This window comes from Acanthaster planci, linkage group LG01, assembly GCF_054643075.1.
Source record: "Acanthaster planci isolate LZ-2023a linkage group LG01, COTS_SCS, whole genome shotgun sequence".
In the NCBI taxonomy this organism is placed as follows: Eukaryota; Metazoa; Echinodermata; class Asteroidea; order Valvatida; family Acanthasteridae; genus Acanthaster; species Acanthaster planci.
The window spans coordinates 18523476-18545949 of record NC_141777.1 but is presented as its reverse complement, the minus strand read 5'-3'; the positions used below and the strand labels follow the sequence as shown (position 1 = coordinate 18545949).

At 39.7% G+C, this 22474-nt stretch overlaps 1 protein-coding gene and 1 pseudogene across 5 annotated transcripts; both read right to left on the bottom strand.

The window, feature by feature from the left end:
* Positions 1–294: 294 nt before the first annotated feature.
* LOC110978202 (WAP four-disulfide core domain protein 2-like) lies at positions 295–15055 on the bottom strand. Of its 4 annotated transcripts, none has more exons than XM_022232999.2 (8): positions 14804–15023; positions 11839–12063; positions 10563–10721; positions 6759–6828; positions 6108–6157; positions 5545–5636; positions 3835–3897; positions 295–1966 (listed from the first exon to the last, which is right to left on the bottom strand). In XM_022232999.2, exons 1-8 carry the CDS (start codon positions 14862–14864, stop codon positions 1919–1921), a joined length of 768 nt encoding a protein of 255 aa, XP_022088691.2. In that variant the 5' UTR covers positions 14865–15023; the 3' UTR covers positions 295–1918. The 4 variants fall into 4 exon arrangements, with proteins under 4 accessions (XP_022088691.2, XP_022088692.2, XP_022088693.2 ...); XM_022233000.2 differs by lacking the exon at positions 14804–15023 and adding an exon at positions 11346–11448 and having other exon boundaries at positions 11839–11977; XM_022233001.2 differs by lacking the exon at positions 11839–12063 and having other exon boundaries at positions 14804–15055.
* A 553-nt stretch (positions 15056–15608) lies between these two features.
* LOC110978172 (uncharacterized) lies at positions 15609–22166 on the bottom strand (annotated as a pseudogene). The gene is made up of 7 exons (XR_015425695.1): positions 21888–22166; positions 19986–21049; positions 19504–19573; positions 19017–19069; positions 18098–18186; positions 17806–17859; positions 15609–17294 (listed from the first exon to the last, which is right to left on the bottom strand). The product of XR_015425695.1 is annotated as an uncharacterized LOC110978172 (transcript).
* Positions 22167–22474: the final 308 nt, after the last annotated feature.

Sequence of the window (22474 nt, the reverse complement as noted above, 5' to 3'; positions counted from 1 at the left end):
TGTAGGTTACATTTAGGATATTTTGTTCTGCAAAACCGGTGGACAAAGAGGCACAGAATAAAAAATGAGGAGTTCATGTACATGGGAAGTCGAATTAACTGGAGAACTCAAAATACACAAAATTCAGTTCCGTTTCTGTATTTGGATTGAATGGGAACAGGTCACATATTTTTTTGCACACAGGAAGTCATTGATATGGGAGGATTCCTTTGAGTGCAAATAATGACACTACCCTCAACTAAGATTCCAGTTTCACATCAAACACTGCAAACTGAAACACATTTGACTCATCAGTTGAGTATGAAGTGTTCAAAGTCCAGATATTTATTCAGGAACATGTATCCGTTTGACACGGTAGCATAATACATAAATATTTTCACATAACTTCTGAAAAGGCGAGTAATGAGAAATGTCAGTATTAAATTCAATTTAACAATGGAAAGTACTGGAGTTAATCCATTATCACTGTAGAGAATCTTCTGTAGATATCATCAAACTTTCTTTCAGTGTTTGGCAGTCCACACCAAACGATACATGTAATTTGGAAGCCATCATATGGTCCAGTCAAAACATACCTGGTTAACCACTACACTAAGCAATACTGGCCTTTATCAATTATCTTGACAAATATGACAAAACTCCTCCAATATACAGACCGACTTCTTTAAATATGCTGATATGTCAAAATCATGGTTCAAGCTGATATACATATTTCATATTGATATCAAAAGCTGAAAAGGTTTAAAAAGTACATTGGTCAAATGTCAAAGATCACATAACAGAGAGCCTGATATTATCTTCAAGCATAATTGAATCCTTAATCCGGATTGGGAGATCCATGCCAACAGACCATGCTAAATATTTCTAGCCAGTCCATATTGCACTCTACAAATTCAGTAACAAATGATGAACAATTGCACTGTTCCTTTGTGAAAAACAATACACCTACTGCAATACATGTGAGAAATTCTCTTAGAACAAACAAACACAGATCACTGCAAATGCAGAATGTATTGCACTTCCGAGACACAACGTAGCCTATTAAATCCTTAACTTTGATGTTGAATTTTGAAATTAAGTCATTCTGGGCATTTGGGGATGTAGGCCCCGAGAGGGAACAAGAGAGGGAGCCATTTTCCTTGCATTAGAGGCTCCTTTGGTATGAACTGCACTTTGCTGGTTAACGGCTGCCTATGAAATGCATGCCTTGCAGTCGCTCACTACCAATACAATAAACACTCAACCGATGAAGGGGCTACTTCTGCTCAATGTGAAGAGTCACATCCATCTCATCTCCTCTCTCAGTTTGAGGTGTAAAATGAAATCCAAGGATCCCACAGAATTTAATCATCACTTAACAGACTTCTTTCCATTTTCTAAGCTTTATCACACATATATTCAAATCAAGGGTGGAGATTCCAGGGGATGTTGGGTTATACATCCCCTCACCCCCATGGCTCTTTATTTGTGACGATTTCCCCTATTGCTTTGGCAAATTTATAAAAAAAAGGCTGGGAGCCAATATAGAACTGTAATATTCCAAGAAAAATCCAGTGTCACCGAAACAGTATTGATATCAGTTCACATAACGTCACGCGCATATATATTTCATTAAAAAAATTTGTAAAACATTCATATTTCTCTGTATATCATTCACATTTTTACCTGGTTGCAGGCATATAGTAAATTTGCATATTTAACTATTTCAGCTTCCTGCACAACTGGCTCAGCTTTCAGGGTGAATGGTTAAAAATGTATTTCAAAATTGTTATCAATATCTGGGTTAATTGTAAAAACATGTACATGCTGTAGATTTCACAGAGGCCATACTTGTGATAAATGTCGTGGTCCGCAGCTTAGTCCGTAGAGCAGGCCTACAGCTCTCCAGGAATCTAGCCTGGAATACCCATGATCCTCTTTACACCTTGGTGGGGAGTGGATCCAAAAACTCAAGCTCATGAGTCATCTATGAAGAAAAAGAGGCTGCTAGATATCAGTATGGCAGTCCTATCACCTAAAATATCAACTATTTATCATTATGGTAGTTCTACCAACTCTTATGACAGCTGGCCTATTATACAACACACAAATATATTCCATTGTCTAATTATTCACTTTCTGCATGTACAGAATGTAAAGTAGTGAAAATGGTTGTGTAATTTGAGGTAGACGGTTAGAGGTACCTATAATTATTTTCAAAAGGGATTGGGGGAACTGTGCTCATTAAACCAAAACACCTGGAATCAATTTCAGCCGAATTCATTTTCTTTTTCGGGGGGAGGGGAGGGGGAGAAGGCTGATGAGGTCCAGTGCACTTCACGGTATTTCTGAGCGTCCCGCTAGTGGATCCGTTTTTTTACTTAGAGGCAATTTCACACAAAGTTGAAGCTTAATTTACACTCTTCAGCTAGAAATGGTCCAGTCTTCCATTAAACTCTCTGTTAATGAGTACATGCCCATTAACATCACTGATCATGGATCTTCCACTGTCCTGCAGTTGTTCATACATGAACTGTTTGCTGGGGGTTCCCATGGGATTATTACTGGGCTCTCAAATCATGATGGACCATAGCCCAACAGGGGAACCAATTGTCCCCGTGAACCAATGTGGATACAGTCGAACACGCTTAATACGAGCTCGAAGGGACTCTCCAAAAAACCTTGTCTTACAGTAAACCTTGTGTTATATACATGTTGACACTTGTCCCATTCATAAAGCGCAAGCCTGGCGTCATGCACCAGCTAGCATTGTTATACACTACAGCAATGTACATGTACTGCAGGCCTACATGTACTGTACGATACAGTATTATGCAGTGGATTGGTATTTGATGTACAGCCTTTAACTTGTTAATAAGTTTTACTTGTAAATCATATTAATAAATGTGATTCGAATGAACAAAACAATGATTTCGAATACGCCTACTAGTTTGACACAACAGCAGAGAACAGAGGTTGTAATAAGTTGCCGGCCGCCTGGCGCGGTGCACACGCGGGGAGGCCCGGTAAAGCATTCCTATGAAACTGGTACCCGACATTGAAATTACACGTAAGTAAAGGTTTAATTAACTTGAGAACCATTTCATATAAGAACCGGACGTAAGAGGGCACTGAAATTGGGGAATCTCCGTTGGTTTGTAATTGGCGGGAGAGGATCTATTTTTCAAGTCAGGTTCACCAATAATTGTTCATGTTCGGCTTAATTAAAAAAAACATCTCTTTCGGACCAGACCAACTGTGATCAAAACTCCTTTGATGCCGTGACATTGCAACACGTATTATCGTCTAGAATAAAGCTCCCTCTAACGGCACAAGGAACAGAGTCACCAAGTCATCGTTGGCCAAACCGCAGCGCAAATTGCCGAGCAGATTAGCATTTTTGGAGAACTACACGCACTCCATCAGGAATTACTTACTGGGATAAAGCTTTTGAAGACGCTTTTCAATTGTACTTGTATAAAAAATGCCACGGACAATGGATTTTGACACTGCCGGTTGAGCAAAAGTGCTCCATGTTCTCGTCTTAGCATACCGGTAGCTCCTATTAAGTAAGTTTTCTCTCACAGGAATGTGTACATTTTGAACAGGACTGAAGAAATACGTTCGTCTTAAGCGCGATCTCATCTCAAGCGTGCTCATGTTAATCGTGTTGGACTGTGTATGTTCAATCACACGTTACCATACAACCAAGGACAGTGCACTACATTTCCCAATGTTCCCATAATATACACTGTAACACTCTCCCGTAGACTAAGCTCGCAGGAATACCAAGGACTGAACAAAAGACTGACCAGTTACCAGAGACAAGAGAGAATGCATGAGAACTGCACTCACATTGACAGCGGTTTTTTTGTTCACATTCTTGACTGATGAGGAAGTTCTCTTGGCAAGTTGGTGCTGTAAGAACAGGAAGGAAACAAAGAAGTTCAAAGTATGCAGTCTGTTTTTATCATGAGTCAATTTAAACTTTAATATCTGTGCTTTTTTGACATTAAAGGCAGTGTGTCAAAATTTGCTTACATGTATTTTGGGGTTTGTGATTTACTTTAGGACACGTTTCATTTTTTGAGTTCATTGCTTTGAGGGAAATCAAGAAGAATGCTGTTCATTTTTAACACTGAAAGCCCAGCTTGTGTAATTTGTCTCGCAAAAATCAATGAGCCACTGGATGTTTCTGAGTGCCATGGACATGTAAAGTGAACAGGGCGAGGTCGAAATGCATTTTTCTATGGCTTTGTGCAGTAACAGTGGTTGGCAAATTTACCTTCAAGATTGTTTTCCGTATTTAACAATGCAAAGCTGAGAATTTGTAAAATGAATACCGTGTCATTGTGCAGTGAACTATAGTCACCACTGTCACTGCACTAGGGCCTAGGCCTACCTCGCACTGGTACATTACACATGCACTATCGACCACACTATTCACTCTTCACATGTAGCCTGTTACGTTGGTCAAAAACCGTCCACACAATGTCAGTACTCATCATAAACATTTTGTAAATCAACAAATGTGGCAACTATCCTTGCATTTTGGGCATAAGATTTACTGTAATTGAAAAAACAGAAAGCTAAATGTCTCGAAATTAGAAAGTTTGTTTGAGAAAACTGGACATCACTATGGAGCTCCAAAGGAGCAGCCATGATCAATTTAGACCATACCATTATCTTAAGGGGTGATACAGCGATGATACATGTATATTCACGTAAGGTAAATTTCCGCAGTTTCATAAAGAAACTCTAATTTCAAACTACCGGTAGCTCAAATTATCGTTTAGGCTTTTGGTTATGGTTATATGTATCTGTTTTATTAGTTAATAATGAGTTGAGGCATACTGAAGGCGCATTGGCAGTTTGCATATTACCGTTAGTGTAGACTCTTGTAACAGGTGAATGCTTCACACAGTTTCGTTGCGCCCAAAATTAATGGTCGTGGTATTTGAACAAATTGTACTTTCCACAGATCATATGTCCGGACAATCTTTGGAAATAATTATACAATTTCTCTTTTCTAGAAAATGACAACATTCCTGGCGGTAGGATTTTTGCAGATTGTCTAACTCTATTATACTATTACATGTATGTACGTGTATTTACTTTACACTAAGGAATTTCAAGATGATTCAACAGTCCCGTTTTTGAGATCTTGCAAATCCTATTCAGAGTCTTTAAATGCATGACACTTGAACAAATCATTCTTCCCCACTTCATGCAGGATGATGTATAAACGTGCAGGGATGTTGTGTGCTAATTAGCCATTTTGTCTGTGTTTGTCCACATACACAGGTCACTGAAGCTAATCCATATGCCACGGCTGGGCATTGTACATGTAGCAAAGATCACTCCACAAAATTAGCCCCAAGTGTAAAAACAAAAATGATGATGCAGTCAGCAATGTCATACAAATCTTAGACAAGTGACCGCCAAGGGCCAGCTTTTGTGGAGTAAACCTTTAAAAAGACTCCGTTAAAAGGGCAAAACTTTACATGGTTCTGTATTTAAGTTACAGGGTCTGACATTACAGGATTACTGAAATGAGCAACTAACCTTGGCCAATGACAGCACACATCCCACGAGGCACACAACTCCCAGGGCAATGAGGCTAAGGGTCAGAATCCGGGTCTTGTCAATAGCAGGATCTACAACAAAACATATGATCATAACTCTCTCAAAGACAACTGTGAGTGTGTATGCAGCACACGGAGTGTTTGACAGCCTGTAAGAAAAGATTTGCAATGCTACTACATACATGTATACACGTATGTATCTCTACGGTTATGCATGCAGTTATAGCAGAGTATGAGCCCTTTGCACTTGAAATGACGCACCTGTCAATAAGTGCACCTGTCTTCTATTTCATGCATCCGGGTGTCCATTTGTAATCATGCAAAGATCCCACAATGTCAAACTTCATCAGATGTTTTGGGCTAGTCAAATCATGTAATGAACAGCACAATTAGATACTAACTACCTGTACATGTATTTAACAAAATTCATCAAAATTGATCACAATCAGTTAGCAATGGGGAGGGCTTAAATGGACAAAGTAATACATGTACGAGCACATGCACTATCAGGTAGAGATGCTGGATTGATATGAATGATCTCACCAAAATCACAGTATTTCTCAGTGCAGCTGAAGAAACCATTTGAACAATAGCTGCACGTAAAACAACAAAAGGAAATCATTGTTTTGATCAGTAGTCATATTACACATGTGCATGTAAAGCAAGATGGTGGTGCTGGAATGTACATGTACATGTAGAGGCAAGATGGTGGTGCTGGAATGGCACGCCTTAGTTCTGCCTTACCTAGCATGCTTTAATGGGAAAATTCCATCACTTACACAGCCATTAAAAACCAGTAATTCCCATACCAGTAATAGGAATGAAGTGTTCATACCAGAATTTCAAGGAGGAAGGACCAGAGAGGGTTGGGACATAGTCAAATGAGAGGGCTGATACCCTTCGTGATCCCTTCAGTATTGTAGTTAAGACCTCTTTTATCACAGACCCCATGCGACCATCATAAGACCAACACAAGACCTCCGGTCTGAATTCAAATCACAAGCTACATGTATTCAAATGAAGTGCAACAGAAAATGTTCCGTTACTGTTCACGTTACTTATGATTGGTCTTGTGTCTGGTTGTAGGATGGTCTGAGTGGACAAAACTACAACACTGGGAAAAACCTGAACAAATACTTTCCAAATTTGAACAAACCCTCTGTGACTGGTCCTGAAGCTTCCCTGTGAACTCACCATGTGTTACACCCATCAGATGCTAGGTAATCTTCCCCAGTCTGGTAAATCTTGCCATTGTGATCGCATGCTGTGACAAACAGAATTAATTAGGATCAACAACAGGTGTGATTTCAGAGAGTATGGAATCTCCCCTCCCCTCCGCCCCCAAAAAACATACAGGAAATACTAACAAAATCAAGAGATGGACCTAGGAAGCCACAATTTTGGTAAGGTATCAGGGATTCTAGTATCAATCAAGGTCAGATTTGCAACCTCAGGGATGGATAAAATATCAGTCAAAGGACATATACATGTACAATGCTACCTTATAGTACATGTACTTGTGAAGAGTTTGACAGGGCTGGAGAGAAAATGTACCAAAGATACAGGGGACTTAATACATGTATGTGTAATTATGGTTGAATACATGTATGTGCTTGGCCAGTTTGTTTAAGACCGGCTGGGCTTTTGAAGCTCATAATAACCCAAACCGAAATCACCACAATTGTGATTTGTAAACTTTGTCGTTTCGACATTGTGATTTTTCTGATATCCATGTTCATGGGCCACTGTCAAATGAATCATTTCTGCCTCTATCACTCTACACAATAAGATGGTATACATCAAACCATGGAGAAATAAAACACATTTCTCCATGATCAAACACACCAGACTGGAGACCAAACTAAAATGGACGTTTTATATACATGTACAATCACTTCTAAAAGCATTTACACATACATGTACTTCTAAAGTATGGTATGGTATTGCTTGGTGTGTGTATGTGCACTCACGTTTCACAACTTTTCAGGCTTGGGTAAATAGTTTGGCATTATTGTTCTTTTCAATGGTTTTAAGTACAAATTTATCCTAGTAACAAACAAAATCAATCATTTTCTTACCCTATATCTATTTACAATAGTTTGGGACAGTGCATGTAGTATAGTATAGAGCCAATGATTTTCTTACCCTATATCTATTTACAAATAGTTTGGGACAGTGCATGTAGTATAGTATAGAGCCAATGATTTTCTTACCCTATATCTATTTACAAATAGTTTGGGACAGTACATGTAGTATAGTATAGAGCCAATGATTTTCATACCCTATATCTATTTACAAATAGTTTGGGACAGTACATGTAGTATAGTATAGAGCCAATGATTTTCATACCCTATATCTATTTACAAATAGTTTGGGACAGTACATGTAGTATAGTATAGAGCCAATGATTTTCTTACCCTATATCTATTTACAAATAGTTTGGGACAGTGCATGTAGTATAGTATAGAGCCAATGATTTTCTTACCCTATATCTATTTACAAATAGTTTGGGACAGTACATGTAGTATAGTATAGAGCCAATGATTTTCTTACCCTATATCTATGTACAAATAGTTTGGGACAGTACATGTAGTATAGTATAGAGCCAATGATTTTCTAAAATTGCGGAAAATGGATGGAATTCACAGAATCAACACTTTGAAACAGAATCCACTGCTTGAAACAGAACTTGCAAAATTTCCCACTAAGAATGGCTTAAAAAGTGAAGAAAACTTTCAGCAAAGTACTAGAAATAAATTCCTACCAAACCCTTTTAAAATGCTTGCTTTTAATGAACAAATAATGCTGGAAACATGCTAAATTGCACCACTCCGCCACATGATTGGGTCATCCGCGCTGGTACCGATACTTGCAAGCGTTATCGCATGCGTGAACTCCATGCGTTCAGTGGCAGCCGGCAGTATACTGTATGATGGGTCACTGGAGTTTAGTTCAGCAGTAGGTCTTATGAATAATTCATACCTTTTGACTCACCCACCTGGAAAAGAAAATTTGTAGCCGGCACAGTACACAGTGGCACAGTACGGCACACACACTGGCCGTTCACATGTGCACCATACTAGCAATGAAATCAAGGGGCAAACAAGTTCATACTCACACATATGATTATTGCACATGTGGGGAATCCAGTCTGTAAATTTGCACAGACGCGTTGAGACAAGGCTAGTAGCATATGGCAAAACGACGAAACAGTGGTAGCAAAACAGAATTACGTTTTTCTCGAATTAAATGAAACCTAGTAAGCTTGGTGTATCATTATGAACCCTCAGCAGTGTTTGATGAAGAGTGAAGTTTTCTGTCACAAACATGACAAAAATAAGGCTCCGATTTAATGTTAACTTTCTGAAATTTGTCGCACTACTACCAAATAAAAATGTGGAGTCATATCTAATAATAACATATTGTGATGAACAATTGTCACATGCAAGACCTATTCGGTGGCTTCATGATACATGTACATGTAATCTGATTTTATACACAAGGAGTGGCACATGAATTGTCCATTGATTAATCGTAAGAAGTTTTTGATGATCGCGCCCAAGGGCGATCGTGTACTGGTGGGAAATCAAGGGGTGGAGATGCCGCATTTTTTGTGTGGATTTTTAAAAAAATTTTCACTACAGAAATTATAAAAAAAGTTGGAAACACTGCAGAGTATTTCCAAACAATATTTGTTTCTTTTCTTTTCTTTCGTTTTTTTTTTGGGGGGGTATGGTTGAGCAAATGGTGTCTATGCATAGTTTAAAACTTGCTCTCATGCTTACGAAGGTATTAAACAGAATTTGAATTTTGAATTCGAATTTTTTAATTTTGCAAAAGGGAAAATACCCATTTTGGAAACGTAAAATCATTGGCTCTACACGTAAGCTTAATTATACTGTACATGTATTTGTTGGAGGATCGATGACTAATGTGTCTTTCACACAATGCATCATCAAAGTCTGACAAAGTGACAAGTACTGTCAGTATTCCAAATGAGGGGCTTAGCAGGGTGGACTGCCCAGCCAACATATGATGCCGTCCTCCTGAAGTTTTGCTGCCGTGTACTTTTTTCTGCCACTAAATTTTCCCCATACTCAACTGCCTTGGCAGTACATCTGTTACAGAAGTACATGTATAAAGAAGTTTACCGCACTCAGTGGAATGAACATGAAGAGTCTGTCAGCATTAATATTCAGCGTTAGTAAAGTAACATTTACAATCAAACAAATCTAGATACGTTCACATAAAAATATTAATTGCAGGTATGCACAAAACTCTGGACTGTTTCCAGTCTCCCCAGTACATGTAATATCATTTTCACTCTGTCACATTGAGAACCAGTTTACCTAAATCACACACACACACAGTATGTTCCCATAACACTTGAGGGCCCCTTTTTTCTTAGGATACACCGGCACCTAATCAAAAAAGTGCCTCTGAGGAAAAATCTACTTTTGATGACCAAACCCCCTCCCTTTCAAGATCTTGCCTTTATGTTACATGTCAGCAGTTGCGTATCCAGTCTTTGGCGGGGGGGGGGGCAAATTCAAAAGGGAATACGGCTTCGACTCATTGGACATGATGAGAAAAATACCAAAAGTCTTACCCACAGTCTGGACATCTTTGCTTTTATTTTGTGGTGTTGTTTTCTAAGGGTTTTGGTGCTAACATTTATGCATGTAGGTCCTACATGTAATTATACCAATTACTTTCTTTTATTATTAAATATTATTTGTAAAAAAAAACTCTGTGGGGGCGACTTGTCTCCCTCCAACCGCTGGATACACCACTGCAGGTAAGTTCTAAACACAAGCAAATTTGATTTGAAGAAAGTGGCCAGGAAATGCCTCAGATTGTACGGCAGAGCATCTAGAATCCAAACATTTCCCAGGGCCCCATAAGAGGTATAAAACACTAGGATAAGGCCACACTCAAGAGGGACTAACATACTGTACATACATATACGTACAGAAATGTACATTCCAGCCACATTACCTGTAAGCCCCTTTGGAGCAACACACATGAAACTGCATCCAGTGAAGCAACAATTCTCAAAGATGGCACAGTCCTGGTCGATCTTACAGGGTGGTGGGTCGACACACAGCGGCGCTGAATTGTCTTCTACTGGCTGCGGACAAAGTTCTTCATGTGGCACTTGTGAAACAATGAAATAAATGTTGATAAGAGATAAATTCATTACACTACCTGCACATACAGTTACATACATGAACATGTACACTGTAATATTAAGTTTTGGGAGGAAAATGCCAGAGTTTAATTTCGAATGCTTCAAGTGAGTTGTGGTGTCTTGTCTTGCACTTTATTTTACGATCCAACATATAGGTCTTTCCCAAAATATTCATACATCGTGCATGCACATTTGTCACAGTCACCACCAAGTGATGTTAATGTGGATTTTGAGGAAAACAGGTTTTCGAAATAATCGCCAGGGAAGATTATCCTTTGTAAAACTACCAAAATAAGTATTTTGTGAAAATATCATGTAACAAAAATTCCTTAAATGATTCTTTGATGTCTAATCGTTTACTTAACCCAAGTAATTAGTGCAAAAACAAGGTTTAATTAGCAAAAAATAATTAGCAAAGGTGAGCATCACTTCATGAAAACAAAAATTATGTTTTTGTACATGAATGTCCTTCTGTTCAATGTATAATAATCACAGGGAAGGTGTTCGTGTCTTTACAAGCACACAACTGTGAATGCACATGTAACAATGCTAATGTCACTTTGTGAAAAAGAAAATCCAAGTTGACCTACTTTTCAGCCGTTTCCTTGCAATACGTTTGGTACAGTCCATGCTCAAAGAACTTTTGCGTCTCTTCGTGAAAATGCAAATGCTGTTTTCAAGATGTTTTTCCCCCTGGCAACATTAATGTAACTATGACATGAACAATGTTTTGTTTGTAGGAGCATGTCAAAATGGTCAAGCACGATACTTGTAAAAGAGAATACTGAAAAAAACGGAAATCCTCACAAATTCCTTTTTGGACATTAGTGTCACTTCGTGAGAACGACCGGTGCCGATTTAACATAAACAGACTAGCAGGCTGGAGAAATGTGAATGCCTTTTGCATCATCTCAGCCATGATGTGGTAATACAGTTCTTATGCCACTTACACTAGTCTGTGAGGATGAACATGTACATGTCTGCACATGTCAACTTCAAAGTTGCAACATGTAGAAATTGGGGCAGGCAGAGGTGAAAAGTTTTAACTCTAACAGCAAACAAAAATCCACATTTGACACATACATGTTGTCTTTCTTTGCGGGTCGCTGGGACCAACAGTTTGGAGGTACCGGTACGGTGCATCCTCTTCCAATTCCCCAACAATCACTGGCCGCTGGCAAGCAGTCCCACAGACATTTTTGCAGCATTTCTGGTTACCATGGCAATCAAAGTCAGTTGTACAGACATGTTTGCATGTTCCAGCTCGGTCACTTCTCACAGCTGGGCACAGGCCTGGCTTCCAGTCAGCTAGAAACCGCAGCCCAAAAGAACAAGTGAGGGGAGAAATGAAGCATAATAATGAAGAATAACCTTTTTACTTTGATGTGCGGTTCTCTTATCCATACAATGTTTGTAATTTTATTTTGTCTTTCCAAAACATCAGTTTTCAAAGTCTTTCTACAAATTTGGCTAAGACTGGCCAACATGTTGACCATCACTGGACAGTTACATGTAAGTTCATGACAAACAAAATGTGCTATTTCATCACACAGAGTGCTCAAGAGATTTATGGAATACCTATTTGTATAAATGCCATAATAATAATGATTCAAATAAAACATAATATCTTATAAACAACTTGGCTATTCATTCCCAAAACTCCAGAAGAAAGCGGTCCATCAGGGCAATGACTGTGCATGAACACTAAGGGTACACAGCCTAATACAAGCAACTGAGCAAGCATTAAATTTGATGTGGTTTTCAGGTCATACCAAGCACCACCAATGGCATGAATATTCAACTTCCTATACTGCAGTGTACAACGTTTTAAGGATACAGATTACCAGTGAAACATTGCAGCAATGATCATAGGGTACAAAGGGGGCTTATGGTTGTGAAACAGGCGGTGTGTAGCAAGCATTCGCTGTGCTCTGGCTATGGAAACACCAGGCATGACAGAAAGCTTGCGCTAATTGGTCAGAAGTTATAGCCCGGGCAGTTCAAACTCCTTCTGTGTCCTTCCTCCATGATGGTTTAATATGGTAAAATATCAGTGTACATCAACCTTTTACATGTACATCTCTACAAGTATACATGTATTTTATTGAGATAAGAAACGTTAGTCCTTAATGTTGCCCTTAATAATGTGATCTTTAATCAAGCCTAAGTCATTGCTCTGTGGAGCTGGATCACAAACAAAATGAGGCAGCTTTTTGCACATAGAGCAAGGTAAAATACCAGCATTTTGTACAAGTACACGTGTACACGTAGCATGCAAAATAAATGCATGGCATGTTTCTCACTCATTAGTCATTTGATGCATGTACAAAAATTCTTGTGAACTCTACTTTTGTCAAAACTAAAAGAGTTCGGTTTAAAACCTGGTATGCACTCTATCCTTGGTGTACATGTATGAGCATTAGTCCTGATGTGCATGTACTTGTCTCTGAAGGAAGTGTCTTCTGTGAGGGTACATGTACTGATGGGTGTTTTACTGCATGCATTTCATTACGGCTAAGACATGGTAGTTTATGAATTTTATTAAATTAATTGATTTAAATTTCTTAATTTAAATCCAAATTTGTTTAATTTTGCCACAAAGAAATAAATAAAAGAAAACTATTACACAAGCAGGTAATTTGCTTGCTTTTGAATAGACAGTTGAGCCAACTTGTCTCAAATTTTTATGAAAATAAAAAAATCTGATTTAAATTAAAAAAATCAACAACCCTGTTTTAACGTTTGTTACATGTATTTTGAAAATGTTTCTTGTACAGTAAGCCTACATGTATGCATCCATCTCCGACACTGATGAGCAGATACTTGAGAAATATTTCGAAGAAATATTGATTTTTGACTGGTTTATTCCAACGACAGGCTCATGCATTAAATGCATGACTTGTTTGCCATGCTATCCCATGATGCAATGAGAATGTCAAACAGGTTTATTTGGGGGGTACTTGTACGAAGCATGCAAAAAATGCCTAAGCTGCATGGATTCTTCCACAGATGTACATATACACAGATTTCACATATGAATCATGCCATACAGCTACATGTACATGAAGTCAGGTAAATTTAAGGCAACTTCCTTATATCTTGTCAGAAACGAACTCCATCATTGCGGTTGCAACCAGAATGCCGGCAAGGTCTTTGCTAAGGGTGTGCATCCTGAGCGCTTGCTGAATGTCATACTGTCAACGCTGAATATCAAACAGTTACATGCACTTGTTCAACACTGAATGTGAACATGGAACAAGGATGTACATGTACATGTAAGTAACTCACTTCACATTACCATGTGTAGAAGAGCTACCAGCAAGACTACCAGTACCCCTAATGCACTGTATGTATTTCTGAAAACACAGGACAACATATGTACATGTATGTACATGGCTTGTTGGCCATCTTATCCCATGTAATGTAATGTAATGTAATGCCTGCTTGGCACATGTGATAAAGCCCTCCAAATTGCTTTATATACATTTTACATGAAGTGTAGGCATCAATCATCACAATGAAAATTGGTTTCATGACATTTTTTAGGGTAAGAGTTCTATAATCATGAACAGCACTAATTAGTAATTTTCCCTGAAACATGTTAAAAGGTTATGAAAGCTGTCAGAAAGTGATAACATATCCCAAAAAGTGAAATTAAGCCTTAAGGTGAGAAACTTCAAAAAATTTCTGTAGAAAACAGTTTTTTCAGACAAGTCTCAAAAGTTTGTACATTGCACAGGGCATTACATGCAGGTATTGTCAATGTCAGTATATGGAACTCTTTCCTTTTTTTTAGGAGTTAGGCCTATCTCTGGACATCATCAGAGAAACTTGTGTTTTTCCTGATTTGTCGAAGCCAGGGTAATTTTGTCATTGTTCTATAATTGCCCTGCACATTCGCTGCTCGAACGGTGGGTGCGGCCTCCAGAGCACCCCCCCCCCAACATGCCGAATGTAGGTGCACATGAATGACGTACCGGGTAGGTAGCGCGTTATAGGCCTAGGCTGACGCGATGAAACCATTAGAATTACTGAATACCCATCTTACCTTGTACTCCAAAAAGTACTAAGATGGAACAGAAAAAAATCCCAAGTTCCATTTCTGGCATTGCTTATCAAACGTTCAAAGACAGCTTCGTGGTGAAAATAAAGTGAAAATACAGACGACATGCATGCATATCGTCGGCTCCGAACAAAACACTCAAGGGCGCCCCCAATGGCCATACATCACAATGTTGCTTACGACGCCGTCTTCAGTTCGCCTAAATTTTAGCTCGACGAAAAGTTTTGCTGCAGACCCGTGAACGTTTATGCCTTTGACCTGAAGATACAGAATTGTTTCGATTCAGTTTGGTATAATGTAGGTCTACCAGTGATCCAGTGTAAAAGACAGTAACACAAGGACAGAAACCGATATTTTGCAAGCACCGTAGAGAGTATCGATGAGTTGACAAGCTGTAACACATACTAGGCAATACCGTGTTACATTTCCGTTTCGTGGGATAGGAAAAATAAGCTTTTTAAGATCCTTCACAGGGCAAATTTTGGGGACAGAAATATTTTTGATGACTTTGTAAGATTTAAAGAGCGCCCTCATTTAATGGCCCTCCCATCAAAGTACCTCATGGAACTTGAAGCCTCTAAGGTTTGTTGCTTAAATACAGTGTGAGTAGTGTTGTAACGAGTCATTAAATTTGGTGACTCGTGTCGAGTCGAGTCATTTAGCATTGTGAATCGAGTCGAGTCATTGTTTCAAGAAGTCGAGTCGAGTCACTTTATTCAAGTCGAGTACCGAGCTCGAGTCAATTTGAGTCCCAACTTTTTGAACAAAATACAATAAAAACACAACTGCATATCATTCATTTTTGGGGTATTTTATTTTCATTTAGACATAGGCCTAGGCCTACTGAAAATAAATTAGGTTGACAAGTATCGAGCCAACTACAGTTTTGCTTGTTTGTTGAGACTCGTGTCTTATGAGCTTGTAATCGAGTTGAGTCTCCATGAGAGATTCGATTCGAGTCATTTGCTTGCAGAGACTCGAGTCCAGTCATGTACCCGTCGGGACTGGAGTGGAGTTGAGTCGAGTTGCCAAAAATTATGACTCGAGTCGGACTCGAGTCTGAGTGTGAGGGGTTTGCAAGCGGTTTAGTCTAGCTTACCCCTTGTGCACTGACGTAATGACGCATGAAAGCTGGTAATGGGTCCCCCAATCCTTCAAAAAAGGGAGGGGAGACAGAAAAGGCCTAGAGGTTAATGGCGCACAGTGAACTTACGTGGACGTATACAGACTACGTATTACATGATCAGCGCCCTCTTTTATGTTAAATGTATTCAGCCCCCCCCCATATTTTCCTATACCCTTAACGCGTTGCAAAAATTACGATTTCTGGACTAGCTTAATTAAACAGTACTGAGAAATCTGTGTTCTACAGTCTCTGGAATTCAACATAGCTTTCCGACTTATATACACCCCACCAAATTAAATGTAGCATCATATGTATACATATATCTGGAACAATGGATATTCGCTATTATGAAGATGTGATGGCACACTTTGACGACAGACCAGCAGCTTACAAATCTTTGATAAATTATTTGTCAGAGCTTTTATTCGTTCAGTTTTGAGAAATAATGAAATTCTTACAAAGAAACGTGGACATGGGAGTCTTTTGTTTCCTTTCATCAAAACACGAAAGATAAAGAAACAGGGATGAGATTGACCAATGATAAAAATAGCTGAAAACAGCTGAAAAAGGCATTAAGAAGCTGAACTGTGAAAATCTCCTATACTTTTGTACACAACTAGTGAGGAAATAAGCTGAAATCCAAAACAGAAAAAGCTGAAATCAGCTGAAAAACTGAAAAATCGTATCCCTGAAGAATGCTGATCTTTCCAATCGTCTTTCTCTACCCACATGACACTACTCCCTGCTAATGGAAGAACTGAGCTCTGTCCTACGATTGAGCGTATCAATGAATTTTGAAAAGGTATTTTCACAGCATTTGTCACATGTCACAGCATTCGAATAACCAAGTGATCCACATCGTCAAACCGATCAAGGGGAAAAGTGTTGAAGCTTTGCCCCTTTTTATACGTCACCAGACCTACCAACATGCCGTACTCCTTCCTGAGGTCAGGCATTACCACACAATAGATTAATTAAAATTTAAATGAACTGAAGGCTCATTTGAATTAGCTTTTAATTTGTTGTGTGGTAATGCCTAACCTCAATGCCTACGGTGAGGTTGGCAGGTCTGCGTCACAGTCTAAATGAATGAAGGCCATTCATTGCTATATTTTCCCCCCAAGAAATCATTCCCTATTAAAAACCGATTGTGAAATAGACCAGAACAACTTTCTCCAAGCAACTAATACCATACTTTAAAAGTAGGGCGTATAATAGCTACGCACAGTTATTATATTTGTAGTGACCTCTACGGCTTTCATCAGCTCCCTTAAGTGGGTCTGCCCAAGCACGGTCCAATTAAAGAGCGTTCCTCGTAGAGGCACCTGGAATAGGCTCAAACTCCGGTACCTTTAACAACAATTTAACAAAGAGGGAGAGAGAAATAGATAATGTCCAGAGATTATTCTTTCATTTCAAACTTTTCTTCTCCATCAAGAATAGCAAAATGTTGATAAAATGATTGAAACTAAAACACCATCAACAATAATCTCTGCCCCTTCGGAAAATATGAATCACTTTGACAAAGGGGAAAAGGGCAAAAAAGCTGGTGTTAAAGACATATGGTGTAATAACAGGAATTGTAACCATTGGGTGGTTATGTGTAGGGTACAGTTTGTATATAGGGCCTATGCTTTGTCACAATGATGAAAAATCGAGGTAGGTTATGAGACAAAAAAAATTGGCAAACTGGAAATGAAGAAACTACACAAGTTTAAATTTATGACCCCTTTGGTAACAGTGGTAGATTTCCACTGAAATATATATTGACTTTTCTTTACACAATAAATTCCACAGATAGGCCTAGTGTGAAGTATAAATGGTTGTTAAAACAGAAAACTGAGCTAACATAATGAATTACCTCGTGCATCAATTTGTATCGTGACCTCTTTGACGCTGCTCTGATCAGGAAACACTGTAAATAAAAAAAATGTGTTTAAGTTTTTAAAAAGTGTTTAAGTTAATATTTGCCATCATGACGCATCACTTCACACCCAAGCTTTGTCGAAAATATTAACTTTAAAGTTTCCATCAACTCTTAATTAATGCAAGTTTCATTTTTCCGCGAACTAAGAACCGAAATTCATTTTTTCGTTAGGATTTTGCTACCTGCTGAACATCTTGATATACTACCTGTCGTCTGGGATACTCACTCTTACGATCAGAATCACGAGAGCGAGACTAAGCAACACCCCGGCAGCGCTTAATACCAGCGGCATAACGAGGGCCTTGTTGAACACTCCTGGTCAAACCAAACAACATACAGATGCACTGTGTGAAGTCTCAATAAATTTGTTATCAATCCTCAAAGAGCCAAGCACTTCTCAAAACGATTGCAATTCATATCATCTTTAAAAACAGATTGCAATACTTCAAGGGTCAAATCATGGATTTTTGTTTGACGTACAGTGGTGGTGGGGGGGGGGGTCCGTCCTGGCGCATCTCGACCGTGCAGTGACATTGGAATCCGTTGTATTTAGGTTTTGTGTACAGTTTAAACTCGGTTCAATCAAGTGTTTTTTGTATCATGTGCTGGAAACTACGTATTATTGAATAATAAATGTAAGTATAAAAGGGAAATGGAAAAAGTACAGGGGCTGAGTTCTGCCGCGGCTCCTTTGATGGTAACTAAAAAAATGCATGAAATCATTTGGGAATGTGCTTTATACGTGCAGTGAGGTATGCGTGGGGAAAAACAATACACCAAAGACGGGAACCTGCGTGGCCCCCTGGTACCGCTGTCTATGCCCTGAAGCATACTTTATTATTTACAAAAAGGGACACAGAGATACCAAACTATTTGAATAAAACTTATTTTATTTGATGTGACGATAATTTTAAGGGAACTTCTCGAGTTCAAGTTGGAAATGTGTGCGATGGAATGAATTTTGTTAAAAAGATTTTTGTGTTCACTCTTTGAGACACCTTGTGAGTCAGTCATGCCGTTGTTCCGCCTATAAGGGTATGTCTGAGCCATCGTACTGTCATTGGTGCATTTGGTACACAAGTTCATTGCATGTACTAAACATAACTCGAAACAACCAAAACAAACAACAACAAAAGCTCGTTTACCTCTTCCACAAAACTCCAAATCACTGCATCTCACTTCCCCTTCCTCACAGTGGCTGAAAATAAGCATGTAATATTGATTGATTAGTAAGTAGGTGAATATTTCACGGACAGATAGTAATTAGCCATATTGATAGAATAGCTAAGTTCACAAATCAATTGTTAGTCCGCTGTAGGATTGACTTCAGGATTTAACAGCTGGCCATGGCCAGCAAAAATCTAAGAAAATAACAATATAGGGAAGGTGATCAATCAATCAAGATTCTGCATAGAGGCTTAAAACATAGTGTGTGAAATACCTAAAATGAAACAAACAAAACAAAACAAAGAAAACCGTGACGTGGAAACCATTGAACTTGCACGTGGTGTGTGATCGAAACCTGCAAGGTGGAATATACTCATTTAACATAAGCATTTGCCTTTAGATCTATGATTCATGATTTGATCTTTCTTTGGTTTTTGGCTCGTTCTTCATGCCAAGCTTTCTTACCATGCCTGACAGTCTTCGCTTGTGGGAACCATTTCTCCATTTGTGTAATAATTTTCGCCCAGTCGGCAACCTGGAGAAATTGCGAAAAGGAGTGATTTAGCAACCAAAGGAGCAAGAGCGGATCCAGAACCAACTTTTGAGGGGGAGGAGTCAAAATAGTTTGTAAGTTGCTAGAAAATGCTGAAATTCTTTCATGTAACCCTTTATGGTCTCTCTGAGGAATGGGGCTGTATTTGGTTTTTTTTCACAAGCTTTTGGAAGTCACGGAAATGAAATAGACCAAATAATTTTGCTGTTTCTGGGCGGGGGGGTTGGCTCTCGTTGCTCCATTTAGATTTGTGGATGTAAGATAAGCTGTTCTAATCAAAAGAGGGTCTGGGAAGTACAAGGATCGGATATGACAAACATACTGTGAGGCAGGCCGAAACGAGATCCCAAATATTTATGTCGTGACGTGTGCAACGTAGATATACCTTAATTACCTTGTGCTGTGGCGGTCGTATCAGCATCCATACAAACGTGCCCGCATCCGTTACTGCAGCATTTCTGAGCAGCTTCACAATCGCTATCCGAACTGCATTCATCAACGCAGATGCCCACGGTATCGCCCTTGACCAACGGGCAATGCCGCTCAGGCGGCTGCGTTACAACCACCACTGGATCCACGCAGACGTGGCCGCACCCATTACTGCAGCACTTCCCAACTCCTTCGCAATCCATATCCGAAGAGCATCCTTCCCAGCAGATGCCCGCCAGTCCATCCGGTACTTTAGGACACTCGCCTGGCTTGGATTGGGTGGTGTCCATACAAGAGTGGCCACACCCATTACTGCAACACCTTTGCTGATCGGGGCAATCTGCATCTGACTGACAATCTTCGGAGCACACTCCGATTTTGGCCACCAGAACCCTTCGGGCACTGACCGAGCTTAGACGGGGCGGGGCTCATGCAAGCATGTCCGCATCCATTACTGCAGCACTTCTGGTTCTCGGGGCAGTCGCCATCGAAGTCACAGCTCTCAGAGCAAATGCCAAATGACTCCGGAGGTTTCTGTGGACAAAACTCCTGGTTTGGTGACATTGGCGTCGCGTACGGGCTCCACACAGGAATGATTGCAGCCAATTCTGCAACACTTCAGATCGTTTTCGCAGTCCGCATCTACGCCGCAGTCATCGGTGCAGTTGTCCTCCGAGTCTCGACGCTCATCCACCGCCGGACATTTTCCAGATTTCCCTGGGGGTTCCACGGGTTCGACACAGGCATGACCACAGCCGTTGCTGCAGCATATCTTCCCTGCTTTGCACTGGTCATCCGAGCTGCATTCCTCAGTACAAATACCGACCGTTCCACTGTCTATCGGCGGGCACTGCAGCGGAGGCTTGTGGCCGATTCGCGGTTGTTTGACGGTCGTACACACGTGGCCACAGCCGTTTGAGCAGCATTTTTGGTGGCTCATGCAGTCGGAATCCGACGAACACAGCTCCACACAGGTACCTCTGGAGCTTCCATCGATTGCAGGACACTGCCCAACATGTCCTCCTGAGACTAAGAGAAATTACAAAGGACTGCATTCCTTTAAAAGTCTGTGAGCAAATTCCAGTTTCAAAACTGACAACTCAAATTAGCTAAAAAATGATTCATGGAATTCAGTCACTCCTTTGGTCCCCTTGCTGTACGATGGAGTGGAGACCAACTGAAACTGTCCCTTATTTGTGGTGTCGTCGAGGGCCATTGAAAATGGATCATAAATGCGAAACCGTAGTGTGAAACAGACGATACAAGCTTTGATTACTTGAAACAACCAATTGCCCAAAGCTAATGTATTTTTTTCAAATTTAACCCACAACTGCATGAACGAAAACTTTGATTTTCGAGGGGCTCACAAAATCAGGACTGAGAACCTGTATGTTCGTGCCACTTACATTTCAAATTACCTCTGTTTTTTCCTTAAGTTTTCCTTGACCATACAATGAACAGATATGGAAGGACTTTAATAAAATACGTTCAGGTAAAATACGTTGCTCGGTATAGCGATCCTCTCCTTACCATCTTCCAGGCTATTGGGAATCTCACAATTTTTCTTCAATATTACCGAGATTGTTTTAACAAATTTCCATCCCTCAAAGGAATTTCAAACCAAACAAATGTTTTTTATACCAAATTTGGAGAATTAGGTTAGGGAAAGTTGCATTTCCCACATTGAAGGGTTTCAGTATCGAATTCAGTACATGTACTGTGATTCGACAATTCGTCGTCTAAATGAAGAATACAGTTCCGCGTCAGTAACCGCACGGTCACTAACAAACTGCCGTCGATGTACACAGGACCAACCCGTAACAGGAGAAGAGGTGATACAAAGATGGAAAATACCACATGCACTTACCGACCCACACAGCAATGAATGTAACAAACAGCACCAACCGAAAGAACTTCATTCTCTTAGACGCTTGGAAAAGTGAGACCACAACGAAGAATCGGCTTGTTTTGCACGCAACAACAGTGTCTGAAATAGTGGGGTGAAGTTGGACAATTTTGTTGTGTTGTTATCAGAAGATCGAGATTACGTCGGTTGGAACAGCTGCTTCGCTTCCACGGCAGTGCAGGCATACACATTGTCGCTGTGTTATTTATGCCAGACCTCAATTATCATCAGCAACAACCTACCAGCACACTTTGGCGAAACCAATTTGCTGGTTGGACATTCCAAGCCATTTGTACCGGCCGTAAATTAGTATGCATCATCGTGGTAACCTTTCACTCGAATTAAATTATGCACAAGGGAAGATGCGACTCGCATCTACATTTTAGAAGTTTTAGGGTTTGTTCCAGTTTGTAGGTTATTCAACCAAGAAGAACCAAGAAACAAGAAGAAATTTAGAATATGTAATTCATTTTATGACGTAATGCCCACAAACTGTGCAGTCAATCGGCATACCGCAATAATACTACGACACATAATATCCATCGTCA

Bases quoted from the DNA above. Each gene is read 5' to 3' on its own strand.
- LOC110978202 (XM_022232999.2), bottom strand. From the start codon at position 14,864: ATGCCAGAAATGGAACTTGGGATTTTTTTCTGTTCCATCTTAGTACTT. The intron at 3,898-5,544 runs GTTAGTTGCTCA...CTGTTCTTACAG, and splicing joins GTGTGCTGTCATTGGCCAAG to CACCAACTTGCCAAGAGAAC. The intron at 1,967-3,834 runs GTGAGTGCAGTT...TTTTCTTCATAG, and splicing joins ACAAAAAAACCGCTGTCAAT to ATGACTCATGAGCTTGAGTT.